Source organism: Scatophagus argus, chromosome 5 (genome assembly GCF_020382885.2).
Source record: "Scatophagus argus isolate fScaArg1 chromosome 5, fScaArg1.pri, whole genome shotgun sequence".
Lineage (NCBI taxonomy): Eukaryota > Metazoa > Chordata > Actinopteri > Scatophagidae > Scatophagus > Scatophagus argus.
In genome coordinates, this window is record NC_058497.1 from 20,973,913 (window position 1) to 21,001,613 (window position 27,701).

Below are 27,701 nucleotides of genomic sequence, written 5' to 3' on the forward strand. Positions count from 1 at the left end.
GGCGATGGCGCTAAATTTGAATAACAAACAGTCAGGATAGGAAGTGCAGAATCGCGGCGTGGAATAACAACACATATCCTTTACTTACTTGTACTTAAGTAGAAATAATACTTAAGTGTGAAATTACTCAATTAAGTAGATATGCATTACAAACGGACTAACCATTAAAGACGTGTTCAGTTGTTATTGTTGTCTATATATGGTCTTATACTGGATTTTCCTTCTCTTAATTGTATCTTGTATCTATAAAAACCCTGGCCTACATAATTCGAAAATATTGAGATCATAAATTGTATCAAAATATTCCATATTTTGTATAAGTTATAAATATTAAAATACAGTATTTTCTAAGAAACGTGAGTTGAATATTATAGTATAGAATGAAATTACTTGAGCAAATGTACTTATATTTGCCTACTTACTGTCACTAACAGACATGAATGCAACATCGTCTGGCAATATTGAATTTTTAATGAAACATCTCCCCAGCAGAGCAGCTCACGGTGGCTATTCAATTCAAATGTTGTAGGTCTCCATAACCACAGCACATAGAAACATCCCGCAGGCATAAGCTTTGTCTCTGTGCGGACTGATACCCAAAAGCAAAATGTTTTACTGGTTACAAGCACAGGCTCAAATTATAGATACACTTATGCTTTCAGCAAGACATGCATGAAGTGAACTTTCTTCAGGAAATGGAAAGGTTTTCATTACATGGCAAACGGCTATAAGAGAGGGGACAAAAGCAGTCAACAATGGCAACCAAAGGTAAAGTTAAACCAAGGGTATGTAAAGATTGAAATAAGAAACTTGTTTCCTAAGTTAAATGTTTTTAATTGGATAAAGCATGTTATATTTGAATTTACTGTAATAGCTTTCATTTTTCTCATTGTGTTGTATAATTAGGTTTTGTGAAACACTGTGGTTAATTATGCTGTATATTTTTAGTTAGTTGGAATAATTTCACAGCATTTGGATAGTTGCAGTCGTGTTTCTTTTGTAATTACTTCTTTAGTTATACTTGAAAATGTCACATTGTATTTCCCTTACAATGCCTACCAGTCTCTTTTTAGTTTCGACCTGCTGTTGTGAATGCAGGTGTTAGCAAAGGAAGCAAAAAAGTTTTGTTATACTAGCATTATCACTGGGAAATACATTAACCAGCTTTAGCTTAAATTATTATTTGCTCAATTGACTCGAATGTTTATTTTTCTTCCTTTTATTTCGTTGTTTGCCCCCTACTTCTGAGACTGACATGCTTGACCGTAAGAGGGAGATTCTTTGTGAGATCTGAGCGCTTACTGTTTTGCAGTGTCTGAAGTAGTTTAAAAAAATATTTAAAGAGAAAGTGCAGTCTGTTTATTTCCTGTAGCCTGGAGTGACTGATGCTATGCAGAAGAATTCGGGGTTGTAATCTAATGGCAAGCCTGCATTTTTGTGTAGAGGCCAAATCGTGGTGGGATCCATATGAAACATCTAATAGAAGGCAATTCATCTATCGGCCAGTCTCAGCTGCAGAGAATCTGATGTAAGTTCTATTTATGAGCCCCTGATTAGCAAAATTTGTGTATTTGTTTGTGTGGGTTGGTGTGTACTTATATGTCTGTGTTGATGCATATGTAGGTGCCCGACGTCATCTTCATTTACAGACTCCTATTCACAGTCACGACCTTTTGGTTCAACTGTGTACAGTAAGGATTTTTGCTGGAAGCCAGCCTGTAAACCTGAATACATTCGCACAGGAACAGCCTCAGGGCAGAGGAGAAACAACCCGCATCCCAGTCAGGTTGGTATTTAGGCTGTGTTAGACTCAATTTTACGTTCATACTTTAATGCCATGCATGACCTCTCACAGTGTATCGTGACCTTTAAGTCGAGCTGTTTTTCCAAAGTCTTTCTTGATGTGGAGGCTGCCGAGGAACGTAGCACAAAACTCTGAGTATGTGGACTCCCCTTGGAAATGTCCTCCATCTGAGGGGGAGATCCGTAAGGCCTTGACAGCACAGTACCGCTCCACCTACAGATGTGACTTCATGAGTATGCCTCAAGGTAAGACAAGTCTGTTCGTTCAGTCTCGCGTTTGTGAAAGCATGTCAGAACAACTGAACTCATGACATCCAAGCATGCAGGCATGTCTGAATCAAACAATCACTGTAACCTCTCAAGCTTATTTTAGTGGAACTTGCTTGACAGGATATGATCATAGTAATAGTGCAGAAAGAAGACTTGCACCTAAGCACAGCAGGTGTGGAGTGCCAGTCTCTACCGACACAGAGATGAGGGACAACTACCGCCCGCCAAAGCAAAAACCTGAACTGCTGCACTACAGCTACAACACGGATCCGAAGGTGGTCTGCCGTGGTATAGGTACTGTCTGCTAAAGGAAATAGTGTTGCAAACCCAGTCAAGAGCGCTTACAATTTTCCAAGCCAAATGATTTATTTACTGTTATTATTATTATCTCATATTTATTTAATGTTTCTAATTTAATGTTTCTATTCTATCTAATCTATTTGTTGTTTTCTTTGTTTTAGTTCCGACTGTTGTACAGAGGCACATCCGCACTAGGCAGAAAAAATCAGATTTGACAAGCTACGACAGGTTTTGTGGAAAGAGAGACACGTGTGTGCTAAAGTCGCTGCTGCCCCAGGAGCTGCAGCAGTTGTGCCGAATTTTACCTGAGGAGGGTTAGAATCAGCTTGTGCCTTTGAATGCGTGGCATTTGAACTGTTTTTCTTACTGATTTTGATTCTGACAGACAGGTAATAGGTGAATTTCTGTCTTTTGGCTTTGCAGAAAAGGAGACGGTAAAAACTGTTTTGAGTAAACATGCTCATCCAAACAACGTGGAGAAAGTGAATAAACTTCCAGAAGTTGTGCTTAACTCCTGCTCACCAGAGTGGACGTCAAGCTGGCCGGGACCTCTCTGAACCTTTTTGTTCTTGTTTATCTGTGTTTGCATCTTGATGTAATTATTTTGATGGTAAAGGTAAAAATATACAGTAAATAAAATATGGTACAATGCAAATTTAAAAATGTCTTGCAGAATTCATTTACTTGCTGAAGATATGAACAGTGTATGTGTGTGTGGAATTTTTGTGTGTTGCGATAATTAAACATCTCTGCGTGGTGATATGATATTTGTTTGCCGTCATGTTTTTTTCTGCTATCTGATATTATGAAGTCTGTTTGCAGCTTTGATAATGAGACAAAATAAAACTTGAGTTTAATTGATTTCATTTTATTTGTCGTTCTCTTTGTGAAATGCTGTTATCCAAGTCTATCCAAGAATATGAATTCTATTTTCGTCTAATGAATTCATCCACTCGGTTACAATGCAAGTCTAAAGATTTGATAATACTTGTAATCAAATTTTTGACTGAAAATTGCTAAAAAAGTCATTTAATTAAAGCACAATGTGAACAGTGCAATGTGTTGTTATGAATTAGTCTTAAGACTTGGCAAAGCCCTTTCTGCCTTCCAGTCTTGTCTTTAGTTTTGTAGTCTCAGTTGTCACTCTTGGTTTCTTGGTTACCGTGGGGCCACCTGCTCTGCTCAGGTGTAATGTTAGAGTGAGTGTCAGGTAGGCCAGTGTGAGATCTGTCTGATTAATATCTGTTTTGGAGATCAGACTGAGTAACTGTGCGGCACTAAGGTCTGCTTTTCACAACACATACGCCATTAAGACACACCATCTAATGAGGATGCCACTGAGAAAAAGGATTCGCTCTTCTTCAGCCACAGGGAGATTAGAAACCAGACATGTGACCAGGTAATCTGTTGTTTATTTACTCTCTTTACTACGGTTGTGAATCTCTCATTTTTGTTGAGTCTCATTCCTGTTCATTTCAACCTTTATCTTAATTCTCTATTGTTTACACCAAGGACATGGGACAATGGGGCCGTGGTTGAGGCCTTGTTTCTCTGTCATGTTTTGAAAGGTTTACTGTTGTCATGGTGCTTGAGTTACCATCTGTGGCAGCACTGAGCAGTTTACCATGTAATACAGGACATCTGCTCACCTGCTATGTTTAATAATATTCTGGAGATTAAATAGATTTATGTGCACTCTCTACATTCACTTTCTTTTTGTTGCAAAGATAACAATATTGGCTATCCAGAGTGAAAGATAAAATAATGTTCTTCTCATGCACTTTTAATGAGGGTCAAAGTAATATTAATATCAATGTTCTATAAAGAACAGTGCATGCATTTAATCAGGATAACACCTCAAATCCTCCAGCATCCTGTCTGGACTTGGCAGTAGAGAGGACGGGATGAGAAACAGCTCAGAGCCAGGTAGTCGAGGTGAGAAAGTCAGCAACGACTTTGCAGCACCAAGACGAGTGGGTGTCAGTAAGGACAGGCAAGAACAGCCTGAATGGTTGGTTCGAGAGCTGCTGAAACAGAACAGGCGAAGACATTCTGTCACACTTGGAGATCAGGCTCAAGTCATGAGGAGACAACATCTCATCACTGACTCAACACAGCTCTGCAGCTTTCAGGTACAGTTTTTCAAACATTAATCTGAAAAATATATCACACAGTAAATATGACCTATCTGAATTACTCAGCCCCTGAAAAGCGGCACTCACAATTATTATTATTATTTCAATGCCCTGAGAATTAGAATTCAAACTTTTTTACTGGTGTTGCGTCTAGCCTCAAGGTGTCACCAGAGTGTTACACTGCTGCACTTGCCAGTTTATAGGCTTGTCTCAAAGTGCTTAAACTAAACTACAGCTGAGCCATATCTCACCAGCAGCAGAATGACTGTGAGGTAATGCCAAAAATGCCATTTTAAATCAAGATGATGATCAATTTACTTGCAGTCTGACAGCACGTCAGGCAGAACAATCTGTCCCGGAGCCCAGGATGGCTGTGTCTCAGGCCAAAGTAAAAACAAACATAGCCCAGTTGCTGAGCCAACTACTTTAAAGGACCCCTGTAAATTCAGATTTAAGCTTTCAAGCTGACACGAATGATGGAATGATGTCTGGTGCAAATGCACCGGCCGAAGTTTGTGGGTTTTAATTGCAAATGTCAGTCACACTCTTGAGCTTAATGCAATGAGCAACGTGCCATCACAGATTAGGTGGAACAGGCTCAAGAGTTCAAAGTTATGCAGCTCTAATAATGGGATTTGGAAAGCAGTGGAGGTTATGCGAACACTTTTAGTACTTCCTGCATCCCTCTCACTGATTAAACAATTATCTCAACATTTCAGGAGATACCATAGGGAAACCTCAACCCTAGTTATATCCTTGAGGAATTTAGCTGTTTATCCTTGTTATTTATTAATGATAGATCAAAGACTGTCAAGGATTGTGGAGCCGTTGCTAGGAAACCATGAAAAATTGAGGAGAGGCCATTAAAACAGAGAGCATGGCCTGTCATCTGGACTCGTGCAAGCATTTTTAGAGACACATCATGGATGGTAGTGGCCATTACAGATCATGATTAATACTCAGAGGTGGCTCCTTAATCATGTGCGTTGGTAATTAAATAGTTGTCAGTGAATAAGTACACTGTTCATATTTCCTCTCTGACCTTGGTTTGTATTTTTAGCGCTGCGACTTTATGAACTGTCTGGTGAGTGGATTTTGAGTGGTATAAAAAAAAGAAAGTGGGAGTTTCTGCAAGTGAAACAGGTTTTATTGTGCATTATGCTCCTTTATAATATTCACAATCAACCAGCATGCCATTAATTGGTTAATTGGTTTATGTCACAAAATATAATGTCACCTTTTCCTCTCTCCAACAAGATTGATGAGACGATATCACTCGACAGCCTCCAGAAACTGAAAATAGCATTTGAGGTACTGTATAACGTGTCACTTAAAAAACCACACAAACAGTCTGGTCGCTCTCTCTGGAAGATTTGACTGTATTTTTCTTTGTAAAGGAATTTGAAATGGGCAGCTTGAGATCCACTGATGTGAAGAATTTTGGACGTATCGTGAAGAAATGTTTGCCTGAGACAGTAAGACCATGTGACACTTCATATTTTACTCTCTCTCAGATTCTCTCATGTCTCTGTTCTCTGTGTCTCGCTTCTTTGCTATTAAGGACAAGCCTTTGCAATTACTTAACTGATTTACAAAAAGTCTCATTGTGCTTTATTCTTTTTTTTTCTTTGAATTTCACAGAGCAATGCACAAATTCAAGGGTTATTTAAGAAGATTGATTATTCAGGCCAAGGAAGGATTTCATGGGTGAGTTGAAATTCATATTTGTTTCTTATGGACCATGCAGGCTTTTTATTCAGTGTACCTTCCCATGCAAGCTAACCAGTAATGTGCAATAAAATATTTAGGCCACTATGATATATGATTATTTCAGCAACTGAAATTCAATTAGGATTTGTGGAGCAAGTGTAACTGAACACAAAGATGTGGATTAAATCAGGTTTTCTAGCGCCAAGTTGACTCCACATTAACTAATTAATCTTGTGCTCTTTCAAAGGCGCTGGTAATAACCATCACTGGTATTGACTCTTGATGGTGGACGTAATTTTTAAAATCTGGTTGGATATTTAGTCGATTTTTACAGGCTGTATGGATTTTAATGATGAAAAATTGCCCTGCTTTTACGTTTGTGACAAAGTCATTAGAGGATAGAGTCAACAAATTTTAAAATTGCACTCAAATGCAGATAAATATACAGGCCAGATAACCTGGACATTAACAATTCTAACACTAAATAATATGTTGTAGGGTGACTTCTGCACATACATGCTGCAGGAGTACAAAGAGAGGCAGGAAACAGCAAGACGCAGCAAGCAGGTGGCTTTCACTCTGCCAGCCGTGATGAAGACGTTGTGTCATGGCGTTCCCATCATCAACGTACATTCAACCCATGATGGTACCATCGTCTCAGTGAGAGAGGACGGGCTTGTTTGCTACTGGAGCCCTGAACTTAAACCACTGAAGACCAAACACATGTTTGTATGTTTTAATTTTTGAACATTTACCTAAATACTTTGCTATTTACATTTATTTATTTTATCTATTATTAAATAAAACAAATAAATGTTATAAATGTAAATATTAGAATTTATTTTATTAGATTTGTGCAAAGCCTGAGTGGAAAGAGTGGAAGCTGTTATAGCTGCAAGAATGCAGTGTCATTTAAATCCCTGTCGGTGTAATGGTCAATTGTTCCAATATTTCTGTCTATATAATGTATCAGTAATTTCATAAAATAACTAGGGTATATAGCAGTTTTGTTGGGGACTATTATTAATGGCTGATTAGTGCGCACTTGTTAGTAACAGCAGGAGCATACACCTGGAAATGGAGTGTATTTATATAGCGCTTTATAAGCAGAATTCCCCCATTAACACAGCTGTGGCAGAGGCTACCATGCCAGGCACATGGTAGGTGTTCATGTGAACACTAATGAAAGAGCCATCAGCCGGAGTCTAGAGTTCAGTATCTTTCCCTGACCTTCTGTTGGGTGGATGACGAGACACACGGCCACATGTGACAGGGGCTCAAAATAACTCACGGTGTAGTGAAGGAACATATCAGCCAGTGCTCACTGATGTGTATTTAATAGTTTCAGGACAACAATGGAGGTACATGCATGAACGAAATAAGATACCAGTATATCAGGTTTAGGCTACAAAGTCTCAGCCTGTTCCAATCCTTTGCTGTTGTCCACGTGTGTGTGAGGTGTTTATGTTATATTTGCATTCCTCTGTATATATAGCAAGGACAAAATATCATGTAAACTTTACATTATATTCAATATATGACAAAATTATCTTCACAGGTATTTATTTCAGGTCTACTCTGTTGGACTGCTTGAATTTATACAGCTGTTATTTACCTCCTGTAGTTTCTCATATACTGAATGTGTTGAAAATTTTCCTTTTTTTCAGAATGAAGGACCTACAAACAGGAAGTCAAAGTGGGCAAGTGATTTTACCGTGATGACAGAGTACAACAAACTGATTATTGGAACAGGGTAATATGATAGAAAGTTTTTTTAAAAAATGACTTGAAGACTAAATTATTGACTGAGTATATTGAATACTGTCTTCAACTGCAGGTCTCAGGCTGTTTTCGCTTTCTTTATTGTGCATGTCTTTGTGATCTCGCAGCGACAGAGAGATTCAACTTTATGACCTTTCTACTCTGGAGCCTTACTGCCAGATCAGTGCGCTGGACACGGTGCCATTGACTTTAGACTACAGGTGAGCAACAAAGCTGCATGTTAACACGTCTTTCAGGCATCACAATACGTTCCAACACGTGATGGTTTGTGTCTTTCCTCATAGCTACACTGGCCTTGACAAATGCTGTATTCTGTATGGAGACACTGAGGTATGACCTTTTGTTCAAATCTGATCCAATTACCGAACAAAAAAAAAATGCTATTTGATTAATACCAGCAAATTCTTATGTTTGTGTTTCAGGGATGTGTGACTATCATTTTAATTTCCTCTGTTGCAGATACCCTCAGGTAATGTTTTTCACAGTACTCACTGTATATATATTCATTTTTATTTCTGTTGTTAGGTTATATACACTCTGTTAATCAGTATTATTTGAGCTGGAATCAGAGGATATCATAAACACACCCTAAAGGTGTAATTAGTGTAAACAGTATACATTATTTTTACAGTATAATTATGACCTGAGGCAGAAATCAACCCTTAACAGTCGATCAGGTTTGTTAATTTATTTGTTTCCATCCCAAATCATCTTCTTGACTGTTGAAAAGGAATTTGTTAGTGAAAAACAGACACAAAAATATTTCCTTTGAGTGAGACTGATTGATTTTCAGGTGATTCCTGTGCAAAATAACACAGCATCCTGATAAGTAAAAAGTTTGAGACTCTACTGAGTAACAGCCTGCACTGGACTGCTTCAGAATCATTCGGTGGATTTTCAACACTGCAAGCAAAACCACATCTTTGTAGTCATACAGTAACAAACCTAAGATATAGCATGATGTCCTTCTCAAGTTTTTGTTTGTTTGTTTTTGAAAGGTCAAGGCTTATTTTAGAATTGTATTCACATTTGCAGAGAATGAAACCTTCTGGCTCTCCAGTTTTCTTCAATCTTCTCTCTGATATATAAGAATTTCTTGATTATATCACAAACTTATGAAGTATTGGGCTTTGATGGGCAGATATTCATTTTATTCATTTATCTATTTCTGGTCTCCAGTTGAGTCAGAGCTATTTTGATTTCTTGAATACAATTGCATATGCATGATTTTACTGTTTTCCCTTGTCTGTAAAAACCTTTGGGAATCTGTGTCATACAAGCTATATATATATATAGATGAGTTGTTCCAGTGAGTCAGTGTCTCATCATTTATTGACTAGCATCTCAGTGTATTGTGGCCACCACCAGTGAAAGGATTCTCTTCTATATTGCTCTTATTTAAGTCAAATGTGACACTTTTTAGTATATTCAAGATGAAAACACATGTATGTGAGAGTGAGTCATTGCATGTCTTTGACAGTAATGATCACGCAGTTATTTTGTTCTGCTTGTACTGGAACACAGTGTATTGGCTCTGTGATAAAATAGCCCAGTTGAGAGCCATATAAATACAGTCATTTCATAGACGTGACAGAAAATTATACCTCCTGCTTCCTATAGGTTTCTCAGCCAATCGAATAAATGTTATGGCACGTATGTGAGGCAGCGTCTCAGAAAATGTGACCACATTATGGCCTGACTGTACATCTCAACTTCTCTTTTTATAGATTATGGAATAAATTACCAAAGACTGAAAACATCCCCAACATAGCGATTGACAATGCAGTGCTCTGTGAGACTGTGACATTTGTCAGATGGAAGGTTCATCAGGACTGGGTGACACAGGTGACATTTTACCTCTCTGTGTCTGTGTATACTTCTCCTGCCAAGAAATATACTGAAGTTGAGCCAAGTGAACTGCAGACGTCATGTCACGTGTTGCATTATGAGCAGACTGAAAAACTGACTCTTCTCTCTATATTTAGGCGAAATTTTTTCAAAGTTTTCAGGCTGTTGTCTCCTCATCAAATGAAGAGTCGTTGTCTCTCGTTATAGGTAATTTCTTTTTCTTTGGCACCATTAGGGTAAAAAATAATCCAAGTCTTAAAACACACACACACACACACTGTTTGTTCTTACATATGCACATTCTCCATAACTTTGATATGACTTTTAAGATCTGAATTACACATGCTGTAGATAAAATGCATTTAGTGCTTCCAATCTGTAATGTGCAGATATTAAACTCTGTGTTGAACATTAGTCAGCCTTGTAGGAGAGCTGTGAGAGTTTGCTCTTCATGATTCATATGCTACAAATTCACCAATCAATGCCAGACCATCCATATTGCGTGTGTGTGAGAGAGAGAGATCACTCATTTATTCTGATAATGACTAACCCTTGCTCCAGAAACATGTTTCGATCTATACTCAAGGCCTTGTAATAAAATGCTTGTTCTTTCTCTTTGAGGCTGTGTGCTGCCTTTAACAGACGCTGAGCAGCAGTTGAGTGAGATCAGAGAGGCCTGCTATGAAGGTAAGACCAAGAAGATCCAACTGAGCTGGACACCGCAGCTCCGGGCTTCGTGCGACCAGAGAGTTTTTGCCATCCACAAAGGTGTCAAGGCATTTGACCTTTGTCAGAGGCACAGCTTGCTGATCACTGGAGGCATGGACAGACTCATTCGCATGTGGAATCCACATTTTTCTGGGTGAGGAACCGGAGTTCAGTGGGCATTCTTTAAGGTGATCAACATTATCTTCCAAAGCTACCTCCTCTTGGTTTTGTTTGTCTTTTTAGGAAACCAACGGGTATTTTGAAGGGTCACTGTGCTCCCATCGTGTACCTCTGCATCTTCTCGGAGGACAGTCAGATCTTCTCTGTCTCCATAGACGGCACAGTGAAGGTGACTAATGACTCATTTGATTATGTTTCACAAGTAAATTTGTATGTTCTAAATGAATGCTGTATTCATTCTGTACATACTGTGTGCATTTCACCAGCAGTGGTAGAGAGCAACTGATTACTTATGCTCAGCTACTTAACTCAAATTCTGAGACATTTGTACTTTACTTGAGTTTTTCTCCCACTTTTTACTTCCACTCCGCTGCAGTTTAGAAGGAAGTATTGTACTTTCTATTTTTCAGATTAAGATTTTAGCATGTTTGGTGGAGAATGCAATGAATAAAACTACACAGCAGTGTAAATGAGCTTCACCTTAACCAGTTACAGTGTTTAAATCTGTATAACACTAATCAGAGCCATTCTGCATGTTAATAGGCTACTATACCTAATATGCTTTAAGCTACATATTATATCTAATACAGTACTTCTATGCTTTTACTTAGAGAAAAACACAATGCATAGTCTCATACAAAATAATCCCTCTCAATCAGCACTTATGATCCACTAGATGGGATGGAGGTGTCTGCTCTGCAGAGACTCTGCCCTCTGCCTTTCTTTTCACATCTTGCTTTTCTCTTCTATTATTTTGTTGTGGTCAGTGCTTCCGGGCATCAATGATTCTGGAGAAAGATAGTTGATTCTTGAGGTTTACTTCACCTTTGACTGCTGCTAACAAAAACAGCAACAGTACCACACAAATCCTGCGTAGTAGGCCTTTAGCTAAAATGAAATGCAGGACTTTTGCTTGTAATAGAGTATTTCTTTAATGTGGTGTTACTGCATCACCTTTAATAAATTATGTGACTGTTTTTTTCCACTGCTGTTCACCTATTCCCGTTTCAGATCTGGGATATTCAAGATCAGTGTTGCCTATTTACAGCAGACCCCAAAGCGAGCGGGATCCATGGTGACATAACTGCGTGCTCGTATTCGTCTGCCATGAAGTCCCTTTACATTGCAGCAGACTGTATGGCAGTGCTCTCCCTGAAGATAAGGTTAGCTGTCAGGCCTTTGTGATTTATTCATCATAGAATCTCATGTACTCTGAAGATATTTTGAAAATATTCTTCCACTGTGCTAATTTAAATACGATGATTTGTGAAGTTCTAAAAAAGACAGCTGATGATTTTGAAGATTTCCTTTTAGGGGATTAAACATCCCACTTTCTCCCACAAGATACAGAATTTAAGACTTTGCAGAGATGACTGAAGCTGCTTCATATTCATCTCCCTGTTATTCATTTTGTTATCTTTCTCCTTTGTAAGGCCACGACTTCATAGCCGTCTGACTGTTTCACATAATGAGCCTGTGACGTGCTGCGGCTACAGTGAGGAGTTTCGTCAGGTTGTCAGTTGCTCTGAGGGGTCTGTGAGTAAATAAGGATTTGTAGATGACTAAAGTCACATTTTTACTGAAGAATAAATCCAGTCTTAATTAAAACAGAAACATGACCATCATATTATGCTGACTTATGCTGGGTGTTTAATTACAAGAGGATGTTACTGATTTCAGGTGGTGAAAGTCTGGGACTTTGATACTGGGCATCAGATTTTTGAGTTTGCTGGTACATATGAGCTGTCTGTCATCACGTGCATGACGTTTGACCTCAAAGGGAGGCGGTAAAGTACATGAAGCAGCTTGTAAATTGTTTTCAGCTTTCATAAAATATATTTATCCACTACTTCATCGCAGTACATTGTGTTCTGCCATTTGCAGATTGATCACAGGTGGAACAAATGGTTGTTTAAAGATCTGGAACTTCAACAATGGTCAGTGCCTGAAGACACTAAAGAAAGGTATGTGTTATAAGTCTCCATTGGTACATCAGGACAGAAGTTTGAATTACCATATTATTCTCTAACTGTGAAAAATTATGTCCATCTTCCTGTAGATGGTGACTGTCAGGAGGTGTGTGACTGCACCTTTATGAAAGTTCATCAGAATTTGTGAGTACCGATTTGAGATTGACGTTTGATGTTCTTGGCTCAGCTTAAATTTTAATCCATGTTGAGTTTGTCCAATTTATATTTAAAGCTATGTGATGTCAGTTGGCCGGGACCGGAAGATTGACATTTACTCTGTGAGTACAAAACAAAATACATGAATTCCAGGTATTATTTGTCAGCTGAGTTCCAGAAATCCCATTCCAATTATTTCTCCCATCCTCCATCCCTCCATATTGGATCGCATTTGCATTTGTTTACATCGTTATTACCTGCTGAACTCCATTCTGAAACGCCAAAGAAAATAAACATACTGACAGTTCAGGCCATAACATGCTTTGAATTTCATTACAAAACCCATGCAATTGAGAAAGAAGTGTGCAGAGGAAGAATTTTAATGCACTTATAGGATTTTCTACCAGACAGTATTTTTATGATCCAAACATAACAAAATAATATTGTTGTGTAAAAAGTCTCCTGTTTGCTGACTATGCTCCTGTCTTTTGTCAGGACGTACCTGAGGACCTTCATCATGTCCAGAGGCCACAGCCTTCCTGGCAAGATGATCTGGTGATTAATGAACACAAAAAAATTTTAGATACAATAATAACAATAACAATAATAAGCAGCTCAATGGACTCTAACAAAGAGATTGTACCCCCACCTGAGACGTTTATCTCAGTGGTAGAAACACTGGATTGAATGCATGGATTCAGTCATTATCCTTCCATTAACAGCTTTCTGTGCTGAAAGTGACAAAAGGACAAATCAGGTCTTTTTGTTGTGAAATGAATGTGCGATCACAAACACGTCAGCCACGTTCACAATATGCACCAACTCTGTGGTTATACAGTCACCATCATATTTGTCTATTTATAGTCACTGTGGAAAAAACAGACAATCTTTTTGAAGCGCCAGTGTATTTTTATCTATAAATTGTCAAAGAAATGTTGCATTTGATGGAAAGTGATGAAGCATATTTAGTTAAGTACAATTTTAAGGTACTTAAGGTATTTAACTTGAGTATTATCATTTTATGTGATGTCACTTTATGTCACTTTATGACTTTGCATTTATTTGACAGCCATTGTTATGAGCTACCTGCAGAATCAGTTTGAGATTTTTACATAGAAAACCTGAAAAGACAACGCTTGCCCTGCTTGTTCTGTGTCCATATTAGATGGACACACAGAGGACACTCTCGTCTTTGGTCCTGTGAATCGGTCTTTGCTGACTGGCTGGAAAGCTCAGAGAGAGAGAGCTGGGTAACAAAGCCTCCCTGATCTCTGCCCTACTGTGCTGCATCGCCTGCAGGAAGATTTTTAACTCAAGCAGCGAGTTACCCCATTCCTCATCTCCCTTTTCTTCTCCCTCCTTCCTTATTTCATTTCTCTCAGGTCTGAGAATTTCTTTTACATATTTTGAAACGCTTTCTTTTTATAAACGTGCCATCTTTCTGTACCCATATTTTATACACTAATACAGTTCATTTATATAGTTTAACATATGCTATATATTGATTACAGGCCTATTCAGTAATAAATACACATCCACTGATGTCAGCTTTTCTTTGTATCAAAGTCCCAAAGCAACCGAGCTCTGACCTGTCAGCGTTCCTGTAGTTTATGACAGGTTCTGCTCCGGAGCTGTCACTGAAATGTGAGGATGGTTTTTATCACTGACTCAATACAGAACACATGGTGTGCATCAAATGCCCGATGCTCCTCCACCACTTATTCATACAGTGCAGGGTTACATCAGTGTTTTATCCCCTGTGATTTTTTTTCCATTGTTTGCACTTAAAAAGGATTAGTTTTGGGGATAAAAAGTTCAGGAACGTTCAACAAGACATTTAAGGATACTGAGTCATTCCTTTAAATGTCACCATTTTATGATCAGAATAAAGTCAGATCGCCTCCAACACTATTGATGTTTCTCAACACTGATCATTTTGTCCAAGCAGTGAAAGAAACCACTCATTTAGTCTGATTGTTTAACTTCTAGACTACAATATTTCCATGAGGTAAAATCAGGCAAAATTTTATATTTTTCAAATATTAGTGTATCAGTACAGTGATGCTTTTAGCTGAATTTCAACATCTGTATGCTAACACAGTCACGATGACAATGCAAAAATGTTTAGTTGGTATAAAACTATAATATCTAACTATGTTCACCATGTTGGTTTAACGTGTTAGCATTTTAGTGCTTGTTAATTGGAACTATGCTAATGGGAATGTCATTTGATCTGCAGTTATTTGGTCATAAACCAAATTACTGGGCAAATTAACATTTTGACCAGATAGTTGCATTAGATGAAATGTCGACATAAATTGCATGGATTTATTACCATTGGCAATCATGACTGGGTAAAATTACCAACTTCAGTAATTAATGCAGCCCCATGATCAGCCTCATGCAATATATTGCAGTTCTTTTATGCGATCTTACTTGTCTAATGTGGTCAGGTTAGCTCTGACAGCTGGGGACAATCTTCTCTCTACATGCGCTGTAGGGAGGGAAATGGGTTCTCACTAATGCTGTATGATCCATTGGAGGAGGTGAAACTGAGTCCCCTTCCATCTCTTTCATTATGGCTGGTGGTTTCCCCCAAAGAGGCCCATTAAGAGAGCAGAAAGATTGCATTACAGTGGCCCATAAGAAAAGTGACCCCTTTGATTATCTGCAGAGCTCTCTCTTGAAATAGTTTTTTGTTAATGGCCTGCAGGAAGAAGATCAATGGGTTGTTCGATATACACTGGTCTCTTTCTCATATCCACTGAGTTGAATGTGAATTTTCTGGTCCTTCAGATGGTCAGCGTTGTGTTGCGTCTCTTAAAAAATTTAAAACGTGGCCCATGGCTAAATATTTCGCTTTGGCTTGGAATATAGTTTACATTAAATTCACTAATCAGTGTCTAAGTCAAAAATGCCATCTGCTTTTCCTGATTTGTGTAGTTTCCTCTTGGCAGCATCACTCAGAGCAAAATATCCTTGTTTTGTTGGGAAAAATGAGTACATAGAGCATAAGATGGGTCGCTGTGTATCGGTGAGATGTACGGCAGTAACAGTTACGTTTGGCTTGTCTGTTCACTCAGGAGTTTGACATCAAGTCAGTTGTTGTGGAAAAATGTGTGACAGATTTGGTCACAGTACTGTAAGCAAAATCCAGACTTCAATGAAGACTCAGTGACAGTTGTACATGACTTGAAACCTCCGTGATGCCTCCGTGATGCCGTTTCATTTTTGATCAACAGACTGGTGACCTTTTCAGCTGTTCATTTATCCCATGAGGTGGGCAAACTCCTTGATCAAGGGCAAGTGATCAAGGTTAAAGCAATGTGTCGACATTTGGGGAAAATATGCTTCTTTGCTCTCTTGCCAGAAGTTAACACCACTCTCATGTCTGTAAAATGTCTGATAAATAGAAGCTACCACCAGCAGCCAGTGAGTTCAGTTTGGCAGATAGACTGGAAAAAGGACAAAATAGGTACCTTAGGTATGCCCAAAGGTAAACTATCATTTAGTAGGCAGATTTTAATTAACCTTCAGACAAACTAGGCTACCAGTTTCCTGATTCCAGTATTTCCCTCAAGCTAAGCACTTCTAACTTTTGGAAAGAAAGCAAATAAATTTATTTCCCATAATTTACCCCCAAACTCTCCCTGTAAGGTTATATCTGTACCATTAGTTTTACATCAGGCTTTGTCTATTAAAATGCCAGAAAAATACCAAAAAATTCCATTTAGTTTTAAAGAAAGAGAAACTTCTCTTGTCAGTGAGATAAACATGCTACGGCGATAGGAAATGTAATGTATTTTATCTTTTCATGCACAAACGAAGACAGGAATCCTTCAAATAAGTCTGTCACAGCTAAAAAAGAAATATACTGTGGCCCGTTGAGCTGCAACCTCATTTTGACATTAATTAACTTTTTATTGTGTAGACTCATACTGTGTCTTCCCTCAGAAAAATGGACATAAGGAGGACATCCTTTGTGTGGCGCAGTGTCTGCCATCTCTCCTAGCCACCGGCAGCTATAATGGAGAGATTATTGTGTGGAATGTGGTTTCTGGACATATTCAGTGTCGGTTTGTTAGCCCTCTTCTAGCTGAACAGCAACATGTTGAAGGTAATTTCGGAGCTTCCATGTGAATGATGAATGTGTTCAATTATACCTCTGATGTGATTAGAACTGTGTATTGGTTTGATGAATTTTCTGTTGCACAGGATTGGATACGAGTGTTCCAAGCATGGTTTTCCTGAAGAACTCCAAGTTAAAGCAGTTTTCCTCAGGCACAGCTCTCGCGACGTCTGGGACCATGGGTCAGTGTTATGAGTACACTAATTACGGCGTGTGATTGCACTTTACAGCCTTCGACAGTGTCTGTCAATACACTGTTAATTATGCATTTTCTCTTTTAAAGGTTGCATAAATCTCTGGAGCGTGTTCAGCGGAGGGAAATTTGTGAGCAGCTTCAAAGCTGTAAGATATTTAACTCAAACAGATTTCTTGCTTTCTCTTTTGGACACAAGGGATAGGACTCCTTCTCCTACCTTCAAAAGTGCTGTTTAAACAGGAAGATAATTTGTGGTGCACTGTTTCTTTGTTTAGTTCTAGTTTTTGAACAAGTAATAGATACCTTCTTTGCAAGTACACAGGGACATTGGGAGGTGGATGAACATGGGGGGCATGAAGCTGAAATAAACTGCAAATAAATCTTTCATAAGGCAGCAGAAATTGTCATTTTGGGCTATAAAACTGTCAATATCTTTATAGAACCACCCCCCCAAAAACAACATTTTACTTTACTCATACCCCATTCATGTTTTGTTACCTAGCAACAATGGTTTTAACCATTTTTCCATGCTCTTATTTTCATCTCCTTTCATTTCTTCATGATTAGTTTCTACTATTTGTTGCCTGGTACATTTTTTTATTAGATTATATGTCAGAATATTTGGAGGGGACTGTTACCTGAGGGAATGTATTAAGTCTGTCTACAGGGAAAGTAACATTTACCCACCACAGGGAAGATAACTGGTTGGGTCTGATTCTGCCTCCTTTATACCTAGTTTGAGTGGAAGAGAGCCATTGCCAAATGATGAATAGTTGGTGATTTCTGTGCTATGACTGAAGAGGACATTTACACATTCATTTTTGTTCATGTTTTACAGTCCCGATTTCAAAAAAAGATTACAAAACTGGCCAAAGCAGAAAAGACAGCGCTGCTGTACGCTGCTGACGGAATCGGTTACATCTATGTTTACAACATGGAGAAGTTTGCCCCTGAGAAAAAATCCCAGAAAGGTCAGCTGCATTTTTTTCTTGCTACTTTGATTAAACCTGTTGTGAAAATGTGAAGAAGTCTCTCAAAACATTTGAAATCCCATTTGTGAGAGTTCTCCTGTTTGATTTTTCACATTGATTCAGCTGAAAACTTCTGGCGTGCCCACACCAGCAGGATAACTGGGTATGTAAAGTACACAACACGCTTCATCAGATTCAGTCACATTTCATCTTCTCTGCAGTTTAAGATTAGAAAGCAGCTGTATTCAGAAAGAAATTAGACTTTGGGTTGTGCCTTTGATTTTTAGCGGAGTGTATACTTAAAACTCCCTGTGGGTTCATCTTTGTTGGAGTCATCCTCAGTCTGGGGTTGTTGGTGGTGGCAGCAGGAGAAGCGTAGAAGAGATTATGTGTGGGAAGGTCTTAAACAGATGATCAGCACAGGTGAGATGCTGCCCGGGGTTGCATCTCCCATCAGAAGTACCAACAGGAGGGTGATTTAGAGTGCTCTGCCAGAAATGCCTTATCCCATTTCATCTCATGTCTCTTCATTCTGGTCCAGCCTGCAGATTGTTGACAGTGATCAAGTGGTGCTTACCTCATCCAATGACTACACTGTGCGCCTTTGGAGTGCATACGGAGAATTCATAGGTGGGTGTCATTATGCGTCCGTCAGTCTGTTCTACTGATGCCCATTGAAATAACATTAATTTTGACCACGGTGCAGAGATTAAGGTGGATATTATGCTGTAATTTATGGGCATGATCATTTCAATGTGACAGAAGTCATGGTTGGGTTAACCCACTGAGCGACCTTTTGGTTAAAAATGAGCTGTTGGGCCCATGGTTCCTCAGGTTCCTCCCACTCGCCAGGTATTGTGTATGTGCTCTGTCACCTTCAAGTACCTGTCAAGTACAGAGCACACAGCAAACTACATGGCAGCTTAATTATATTTTACACAGAGAGCCTGGAAATCACCAGTACTCCTACACCACAATACAACCTGGCCCCAGGTTCACAGTGTGTCAATTGTCAGATTAATTTTGGAACGTGCACCATGCAAGCACAATATTACTTCAACAAATAAAGAATTTAAAATTGGATTTTCAGTTAGAACATTCAGTTGCTTAAAGGTCAAATTGTAGAGATGAAACAAAGGAGATATAATGTGTTAACTGATGAAAGATGCTGGTAGTTAATTCACCAGTAGTTACCTTTGGACAGAGCCCAGTTAACTGTTTTCTCCTGTTTCCACTTTTAGTGCAAAGCTAAGCTAACTGACTGCTGGCTGTGGCTTCATATTGAACTCAAGATATAACAATGATGTCAGTCTTCTCATCTCATTCTCAACTTTTCCAGCTGGTAGACCAGTCCTGATGTATGTCCACTGACTCTTAATTAGTTACTGTCAGTGTTTTTTTAGAGAGTTAATGATTGTCAGTTTTGCCCACTGACAGAAAATGAAACAAGTCAGAGCAAAACTCACAACTATCTTGATATTTTTCATGAGATTTATCTTGAGGGAATATCATTAAAAGGCTCAAGTGTGTAGTAAGCAATTTGGCATTTATTTTTCACCCTAATTCATAATAATTTGGAGATAAAGATTAGATTTTTCTGTGGGTCTGTAGGAGGCGTGCTGCAGAGTGGAGCACTGCCGCAGAGAAATGATTTCGAATGGATTCTGACATTGTGACATTTTAAGAAGCCACTCTTTTCACTGTGTCACCTTTTTTCAGCCCCATGTTGTGCAGTTTAGCAAAATGTTACATTGGAGACTTTGGTCTTTGGTCTCTATCCACAGGAACCTTTGGGCAATCTGAGAGCTGGAGCGTCCATATCTCCTCTTCCTGGAAGCATCCTGCTGTCCCCTATGAGGTTCTCATTGATCCTCTGAGTATGCCAGATCATGAGATTCTGAATTTAAAAACATGTCTTTCTGATGCTATCGATCCTGACAAGACTGATGCTCATAGAGAGAAACTAAAGGTGAGCTGAGGTACTTCACAAGTGATTATCTGAGCTGTGTAAGTTGTGTTTTTCTCTCTGCCTCTTCCACATCCAACTGAACTGAACTGAACTTTGTCTGCTCTTCTTGGCATAATTGCAGTCAGAGACACACAGTAATCTGAGACTTTCTCCAACATCCACCAGTGACACAGACGCTGAAGCAGATGAAAGGCATGTTTTACCCAGAGGAACACAAGAGTGGGTGAGTTACATTACAACAGCAAAGACTACTGTACGCAATGCAAGTCTTACACCACACTCAAAATAACTTAAAATGTAACTGATTTATATTTCGAGTGACTGTGTCTGTTATTGCATTTCAGACTCTGTCGTGAAATTGTCAGGCATACTAACAAGCTATCGAACTACTCCACTCTGAAAGGGTTGGATACTGTGGAGCCACTAAACAGCAGTGTAAGACCTGACCTCTCTCTCGCTGGTATTGATCCTTTCATAAGCAGCTCTGAGGAACTGGAGTCAACTGAATGAGATGAAACAGTATTGATCACAGCTGGGAAACTGGGTCACTGCAGCACCCAATTCTATAAAGCAAAAAGACAGAGCAAGGAAAAAATTAATAGAATGAAAAAATTCTGAGAACTATGGCTGCATGTACCTAGAAAACATTTTGCGATGGGATCACACTAGTACTCAGTACTCGTGGGTCTGATTACGCCGATCTTTGAACTTAAACAGGAAATATGACTCCAACTAAATGCTGACATTGCTCCACGTCCTCTGGATTTGCCAACACGCAACTGTTTACTTTGCCATCTCTTCAAAATGATAAAATGTCTGTTGTGTTTACAAAGCACCCTTGTGGCCAAAAGACAAATAACGCTGTTTTAAATGTAGGAAAAACTTTCATCCATTCATCTTTTGAAAAATGAACTACCACCTGAGATAAAAAGAATTTACTGAGCCAGCTGGCCAGACCTCATTCTGAAAATATGATAAAATTAGAGGATAGAGAAAACATATGACATCCTTTCAGGCTCAAGTTTGCATAACAAATGTCTTTATCTTCAAGATTTGATGTATTATCTGTTATATTAAATGTATTATCTAGGATCTTATGACAGTGCTCTGACATACATTGTATTATTAATAAAACCTGCATAGTTTCAGATCCGCAAACCTTATAAATGAATCATGTTAAACATTAAAATGTCACACCCTTGTTTTCGCTGTTATCTACCTGCTTTACAGTTTTCAGGGATCTGGCCTAGTGAGATATCTATCTGACGCTGGAGGATGCCACATTGAGCTACAATAGAGACTCTATAGTGACTATTAACACCATACACTAAGTCGGGGAAGTAATATTTTAAAACATATGACACTGGAGATTAGAGGGCCTTTAGTACAGGGAAAGTAAAACATTTGAGCGCAGAGACAGTCATATTTGTGTAAGCAGAATACGATATAAAGTAACAGAATGAGGGAATGAGGTGTGTTGCACATTTTGCATGCTCCATCAAGTAAATTGTCACTATAGCATTTATTCTCTTGGGCCATCGTTCATAGAAACCCACTGGAGATCTCGACAACCCTCAATTTATCACCTCTTGCACACACACACACCGGAATACACACCCTCCCTCTCTTACTGGGGAAGTACGAGGGCGTGCAATTTAATGTTAACAAACAATAATTGCAAGAGTAACTTGGGGGAGGTTATACCCACCACATCTATATTTTTTATTATTATTATTATTACACTAGCTATTAGCACTTGGCCCAATTACCCACACAGATCCAAGCAGTGGAACCTCTGAATTATTCAGAAATGCTCAGTGAGTATAAGCACCTTTAGAGAGAGAGAGAGAGAGAGAGAGGGAAAACTAGTAATTTTGAACATGAAAGCCAGAAATATTCTGGGTGGGAAACACTGTAATTATAGGTCACAACTTTCTCCAAATCCACGTGTCTCAGTTACTCCCAGTCTGGAGAAAATCAGCGTGATGTTAAAGCGGAAATCCAGTTTAGGACACTGACACTGTTACAGCGTTGTCTTCAAGCAGATTATCAGCACGGACACGAGCCAATCCAAACGCTAAATGGTCGATGCTTCCATCAGACATAGTGAACTGCAGACACTTTGCTTCCTATACCGGCAGACCTGATCCAAGAGTCTCACTGTCCACAATTACACATTGATTTATCACAGTAAGCTTTAACTCGGTGACACTTTTTCTCACTGTGTCTGAAAGCTCAACAGGAGCGCATTTCCACGTCCTGTGCTCAGAAAAAGGACTGTTCCATGAGTACGTGAAGGCAGCAGCAGAATGGCATTTGTGCCCTTTGTATCTCTTGTTTTACCCCCCCCTCCCTCTCCATCTGGCCGCGCTGCCTGTCAGCCTCAGCTGATCAATGAACTCATCCCGCCAGCAGAGCGCGTCCCTGCGCCTCGTACAGAAAATGGGGAAGCTTCCTAGCGGAGCACAGACCCACTCCCCGTTTTCTGAGTAACTGTGGAAAGGAAAATCCCTGTTGTTTTTTTTTTTCCTCATAACACTGTCAGAGAACCCATGCACTGCGAGCTTTCTCCACCGCCTCCACTGCTCACAGGACTCTGCCAGGATGCTGTCGAACAAGGCTCACATCGGGCACAAAGTGGCAGGCTGTTGGATTTTCCTCTCCCTCTGTGAGTACTCACTTTACTTTCTAACGTTCGTGTCAGGAGGCTCGGAAAGGGCAGCTGTGAGGGACGTTAACGAGGCTCAGCAGTAAATAGTTTGTTGTGTTTTCAAAGGTGGAGCTTGTGTTTGGAAAGAAGCGACGGATTAAGCGCTGTACACGGTCTTTCCAGCGGCGTGAAAACGAGACGTGTGTTTTTTGCCATAACTGTTGGAGAAGTGCGGAGCCATGATTTGCCTCAACTTCCTGAGGAGTTGAAAGGCGATATGCACATACTGGCTGCCATGTGGGTTTATGTAGACTAATAACCACAAGTCTACACCGGAGTTAACCACGGGTGAAGGTTTGTAAGTCCTGTCCCTTTAGAGTCACGGCATTGCTGTTGAAATCGGTGTCCCCCTCTCGCCTAGCGGCGCTAAGTAATCTCCTTCCTGACACATCGACGTTGGAGGCTGAATGCACCTCAGGCTATAGCTACTGTAAGCTTTACCCAAGTCAGCCCCCCCCCCCCCCGCATCACTCTGAATGTGCGCCGACAATTCAGCAACAAAAGTGCAAGATTAAACGACAGGCGCAGTTGTGTGAACCATGCAGCGACTTATTCCTCTTTGTGTTTGCACATAAGGGGGGGGGAATCACATCCACACTCTTGTCATGTAATTGAAAGTGTGTCATCGCTCTTGAATTAAAATGATCATTTAAATTTGTTTCAGCAATATGACATTTTTTAATCCCCCACAGAGGAGTTAATTGCTTAATTGGACAACCACTTAAGGGCTTAAATGTCGAAATGAATTTCCCAGGAGAAAGAAAAAGTGTGTTTGAACCACTGCAATAGGCCTTTGCATCAACTATCCCCTTGACTATTAAGAATAATGACCTCTACATACAGTGTGTCCATGCAAACGTTCTGCACATAAAGAGCAAATTCAGTGATGTGTCACGTCCATTGGGTGGGGTGCAGCACACGATGTGTGGCTGCAGCTGTCGGGAGAATTACAGTGAGTGACCAACATTACATGGGGCCAGTGTACCATGTGGAGGTCCTGCTGAACAGAATGAGATAAATGCTGAGTGCATGAGCCTCTGCCTGCCCTGCTGGGACTGAAAATTGCTGCAATGTAATAGAAAAGAGGCCAGAATACACAAAGGGATCTTAATACTAGTAGAAAGGGCAACATCTGCCTGGATGATATTTAGGACCACAGATTACAGGTTATGGGCTAGCCAAGTATCGATGAATCTTAATGCTGCAAGAAATTGCTTTCAGTCTGATAACTTATTTATTATTAATTGGATCTGACCTGGGATAATCAGTTTTTAACCTACACTCGTTACTCCTTACATTTCTTCTCTTCTTACTTTATATATGACCATGCTTATATCATGTGAAAAACCTACCTGGTCTCCTTATTTTACAGACTTTAATGTTTTAGTTCTTTGGGACTGACAAAGAAAAAATTGTCACATATAATTTAGGCTCATGTTTCGCTATTAATTCCTGGTTTTGAGTCAAACATGGACTCTTGGGGTGAAATGTTTCTTTTTAGCACACCACCAGGAGGTGTTACACATTAAAAAACGAAACAAGTATTTCAGAGATACAATTCAAGCTTGTGGAAAAGTCAAAAATAGAGTGCAGTGTGGGCAGTATGGGGAGTCAGGGTCACTGCTGCAATCCACCGGTACGTGCACAGGGTACTGTGTATTTGGTGCCGAGTCGAGCATGTTTAGTTGGACATCAGGCTCTGACAAGATTGCTTGTGCCCCCACCCCCATGTAATATTCATGGATCTAACATCAAGGCACACCTGAGGTCTGGACAGTGTCCAGCTAGGTGACATTAGGGTCCCACCTCTACTGTTTTTCAAAGATGTCATCCATGGGGCTTCAACAGACTGTCATCTCTGATGTGCACTGGAGCGGTTTGCAGCTTTGCATGGCATAGGGGAGATGAGGAGCAGCACCTCCAAGAAGTTTGAGGCTGCAGCACTCTTAACCGAGTCCACTTTGGCGGTGACAAAATTGTGATTGCTGCACAGTCTGCACTTGATTGCCTATATATTGATACTACGAAGACATATAATGTTTAAGGCAGAGACTGTGTTGTACAGGAATTGTGGTTTTCCAAACTGAACTACGATTGTCATTTGCTGTTATTGTGTGAGTGGCAAAGCAACATTTATTATGGTTTCAAAACTGTTCAGATATATTGTAGGACTATCAGTGACATGGACATATTAAATATGGAAAACATGGCTGCTTTATGCTAAGAATTTGATGTGATGATGAATGATGTTCAGATGCTCACTGAAATAATAGTATCAGGAGAGAGCTCCAGCTTGAAGCTCTAACTGGGTTAGGAGTTGCCAGTCTGGGTTCTAGATGGCTGCTGGCGGTGGGAATAAAAAGTTTAAATTTAATATGACACAATGCCAGATGAAGCCCTTGCTTCCTGCATACCTAACAGTTTGCAGAGCAGTTTTCATAAAATACAAATCAGATGCATTATTACAACTGTATGTGCAGTGAAAACCGCGTGCCATCTGTGCCAGTTCTTTGAGGAGCTACTTTCATGATTAAAGTGTTTGCTGCCTCTGTGCCCACAAAGTGTTATGTTTTTTTTATTGTTTTCTATTATAGAAATAAACACTGGCATTTTGTATTTTTTTTACCAACAGTGAAAAATGAGTGAATGTTGCTTTCAGTCATTTTTTGATAATCAGAGAGGCAGGGTTTAAATGGAGAGCCATTACACACAATGGAAAGGGGCAAGCAAACATGGTTTTTGTCCAAGGCAAAATGAATTTATGAATTTGCATGATTTGAAAATGTTTCTCGTGTACGACTCCACGTGAATCTGTGAGAGTTTGTGAAACAAAGAGTTGTGTTTTTGATAAATTTTCGGTTCGGTTCCAGAGCTGTCACATTTTCACAGGTACAGACTATTGGCTGTAGATAAGGATGAAGCAGTCATCTTGATCGCCCCCTGGTGGCTGGCTGCAATACAGCTGGCACATGTCAAATACATTTTTCCAAAGATGTTTTCTGTAATTTCAGGTAGTTTTTACCACACTGATTTATGCTCAGAAAATGTTAAAGATTTGCTGGTTCCAGCTTCTTAAATGTAAGGATTTGGATCTTTGTCATTTACAATATTAAATCAAGAGTTTTGGGGTTTTTGGTTGTTCATGTGGGCAATAGAAGCACTTTGAAGACGCCTTGTAGCTCCACTGTCTGATCACCACTGGACAGACTCTGGCTTCAAATGGAGGATGGCTGCGCTCATATGTGGGATCTTTTTGTTTCATGTTTGTACAGTAGGAGAAAGTGGAGATGACAATGGCACTAATCCTATTACTAGACAAGAGCATCAGAATCAGAATTCCTTTATTTATCCCCGAGGGGAAATTCTTTAAATCCATACAGAAGGATACTGCAAAACCCCAGAATAAGCTCAGTGACAACAGTATCAAGGTATAGTTAAGGTGAGGGAAAGACATATAGTTGCATATAGTTGAAACATACTTGTTACATGTCCTGGCACCTCCTTTCTGGTCTAGCTACAAACGGGGCAAACTGCTTCCTGTATTGGCACTGAGCATTGGCATTGCAAATAAATTATAATGTGCAGAATCATCCGATGTGGAAGTAATTTTGAGGCACTCTGGACTGCAGGCACATAGTCAGTTAGCTAACAGCTACAGTTAACCATTTTACAGTCGGTGCTGCTGTTGTGAATGTTGACTGCAAAAAATCTCATCAAATTTGCATGAATAAAGCAAAGCTAGCTTTGTGTTAAATTTTAACACACCTTAATGGCAGAAACACATCAACATGAGAATCCCATTTGAGTGCACTATGTCACCTGCGGTAAGTCAAATTTTCTCTCAACTTTTTCATCTCTGATTTGATTTGCCAACTACAGTGAAAAATTCTCTTTGGTTTTCTGAATGTTTGCCTGTTCTCACCAGCCGGCCTACACCATTTTTTGCCATGCTGATAGGATTTCTGTAGAACTTGAGGGCCAAGAGGAGCTGCTGAGTCTGACGAGAGTCCAGGTTTAATGGTCCTCAGCTTGGGGATGTTTGTGCACTGGTCTCAGAAGAGTTTTCTGGATGGAAGCCCCACCACTAATATCAGTATCATGAAACTAGTTTTCACATTTTATTGTCTTTGCCCGATTAAATAACTATTTTTTAGAACCAGTGTAGCCGCAGTTTTAGCTCATAACTGTTCAGCCTCTGTTGAAGCCTTTAGTCGTCTCATTTTGCTTTGAATACTCACACGTGGACACAGTGATTATCAGAGCTCTTTTAAAGCTGACACTGACTGCTAATTAGTATTCAAGTTAATATAATGCACCTGTGTAGCAGCCTTTGTTAATGTGATTTAGTTCAAAGTACTTTCATGTGGTGTCTCCATTCATTTCCACTCCCTTTGCCAGTTAAAGCCTGGACGAAGTGCAAAGTTAAGTCAGACGCCAACCAGCTGTTAAACATGCAAAAGGCTTAATTACTATGAATCCATATTTTTACTCTATAGAAAAGTAAAAATCTCTGTAGAAGGAAATGGTGGATGAAGTATTCAGATCCCTTACTTAAGTAAAGTAAAAAGTGTAAAATGCAAAAATGCTTTTGTACAAGTCAAAGTTCTGTCATACTTACATGAAAAAACAATAGTATCATCAGTAAAATGTACTCTTCTGCAGAAAGATAGTTGATTGCGGAGTTTTTTTCCTCTAGTCGTCAAATTGGAAAGCCTTCGATGTTCCATCTGTCTGGGACATTGAAATCTTGCAGACAAGACCAGAACCACTGATTCACATCTTTGTTAATGATTTTGTCAGACAGTATTGAGTGATTAATGAATCTGATTATCTCTATCTGTAAATGTTGTCCAGCAAAGAGTAT

The 27,701-nt window shown here is 39.4% G+C and overlaps 3 protein-coding genes across 8 annotated transcripts in view; all 3 read left to right on the forward strand.

Moving 5' to 3' along the window:
- The first annotated feature begins 117 nt into the window (after nt 1–117).
- On the forward strand, nt 118–3,133 carry LOC124058989 (testis-expressed protein 26-like). Of its 2 annotated transcripts, XM_046388647.1 has the most exons (7): nt 118–768; nt 1,444–1,528; nt 1,624–1,786; nt 1,893–2,049; nt 2,194–2,367; nt 2,535–2,687; nt 2,797–3,133. In XM_046388647.1, exons 1-7 carry the CDS (start codon nt 756–758, stop codon nt 2,928–2,930), a joined length of 879 nt encoding a protein of 292 aa, XP_046244603.1. In that variant the 5' UTR covers nt 118–755; the 3' UTR covers nt 2,931–3,133. The 2 variants fall into 2 exon arrangements, with proteins under 2 accessions (XP_046244603.1, XP_046244602.1); XM_046388646.1 differs by lacking the exon at nt 118–768 and having other exon boundaries at nt 1,278–1,528.
- Nucleotides 3,134–3,552: 419 nt separating this feature from the next.
- On the forward strand, nt 3,553–21,343 carry wdr95 (WD40 repeat domain 95). Of its 4 annotated transcripts, none has more exons than XR_006843400.1 (30): nt 3,553–3,772; nt 4,244–4,505; nt 5,766–5,819; nt 5,906–5,983; nt 6,150–6,215; nt 6,717–6,947; nt 7,886–7,971; nt 8,108–8,200; nt 8,285–8,330; nt 8,423–8,469; nt 9,728–9,845; nt 9,986–10,055; nt 10,470–10,710; nt 10,800–10,905; nt 11,748–11,899; nt 12,170–12,272; nt 12,417–12,523; nt 12,621–12,700; nt 12,796–12,850; nt 12,939–12,984; nt 13,358–13,417; nt 16,817–16,979; nt 17,078–17,173; nt 17,275–17,333; nt 18,026–18,158; nt 18,282–18,321; nt 18,700–18,788; nt 19,943–20,127; nt 20,293–20,350; nt 20,472–21,343. XR_006843400.1 is itself a non-coding variant. In XM_046389587.1 (30 exons), exons 1-30 carry the CDS (start codon nt 3,699–3,701, stop codon nt 20,481–20,483), a joined length of 3,054 nt encoding a protein of 1,017 aa, XP_046245543.1. In that variant the 5' UTR covers nt 3,553–3,698; the 3' UTR covers nt 20,484–21,342. The 4 variants fall into 4 exon arrangements, 3 of the variants coding, with proteins under 3 accessions (XP_046245543.1, XP_046245544.1, XP_046245546.1); XM_046389587.1 differs by having other exon boundaries at nt 20,249–20,350; nt 20,472–21,342; XM_046389588.1 differs by having other exon boundaries at nt 6,744–6,947; nt 20,249–20,350; nt 20,472–21,342.
- A 1,168-nt stretch (nt 21,344–22,511) lies between these two features.
- b3glcta (beta 3-glucosyltransferase a) overlaps nt 22,512–27,701 on the forward strand; it is a 51,446-nt gene continuing 46,256 nt past the window's right edge. Inside the window, exon 1 of one of the 2 annotated variants that reach the window (XM_046389592.1) lies at nt 22,512–22,795. In XM_046389592.1, coding sequence (XP_046245548.1) covers nt 22,732–22,795 — 64 coding nt within the window. In that variant the 5' untranslated portion in view covers nt 22,512–22,731. Of the gene's footprint in view, nt 22,796–26,184; nt 26,662–27,701 lie in introns of those variants that run through there. The other variant, XM_046389593.1, reaches the window with a different exon arrangement.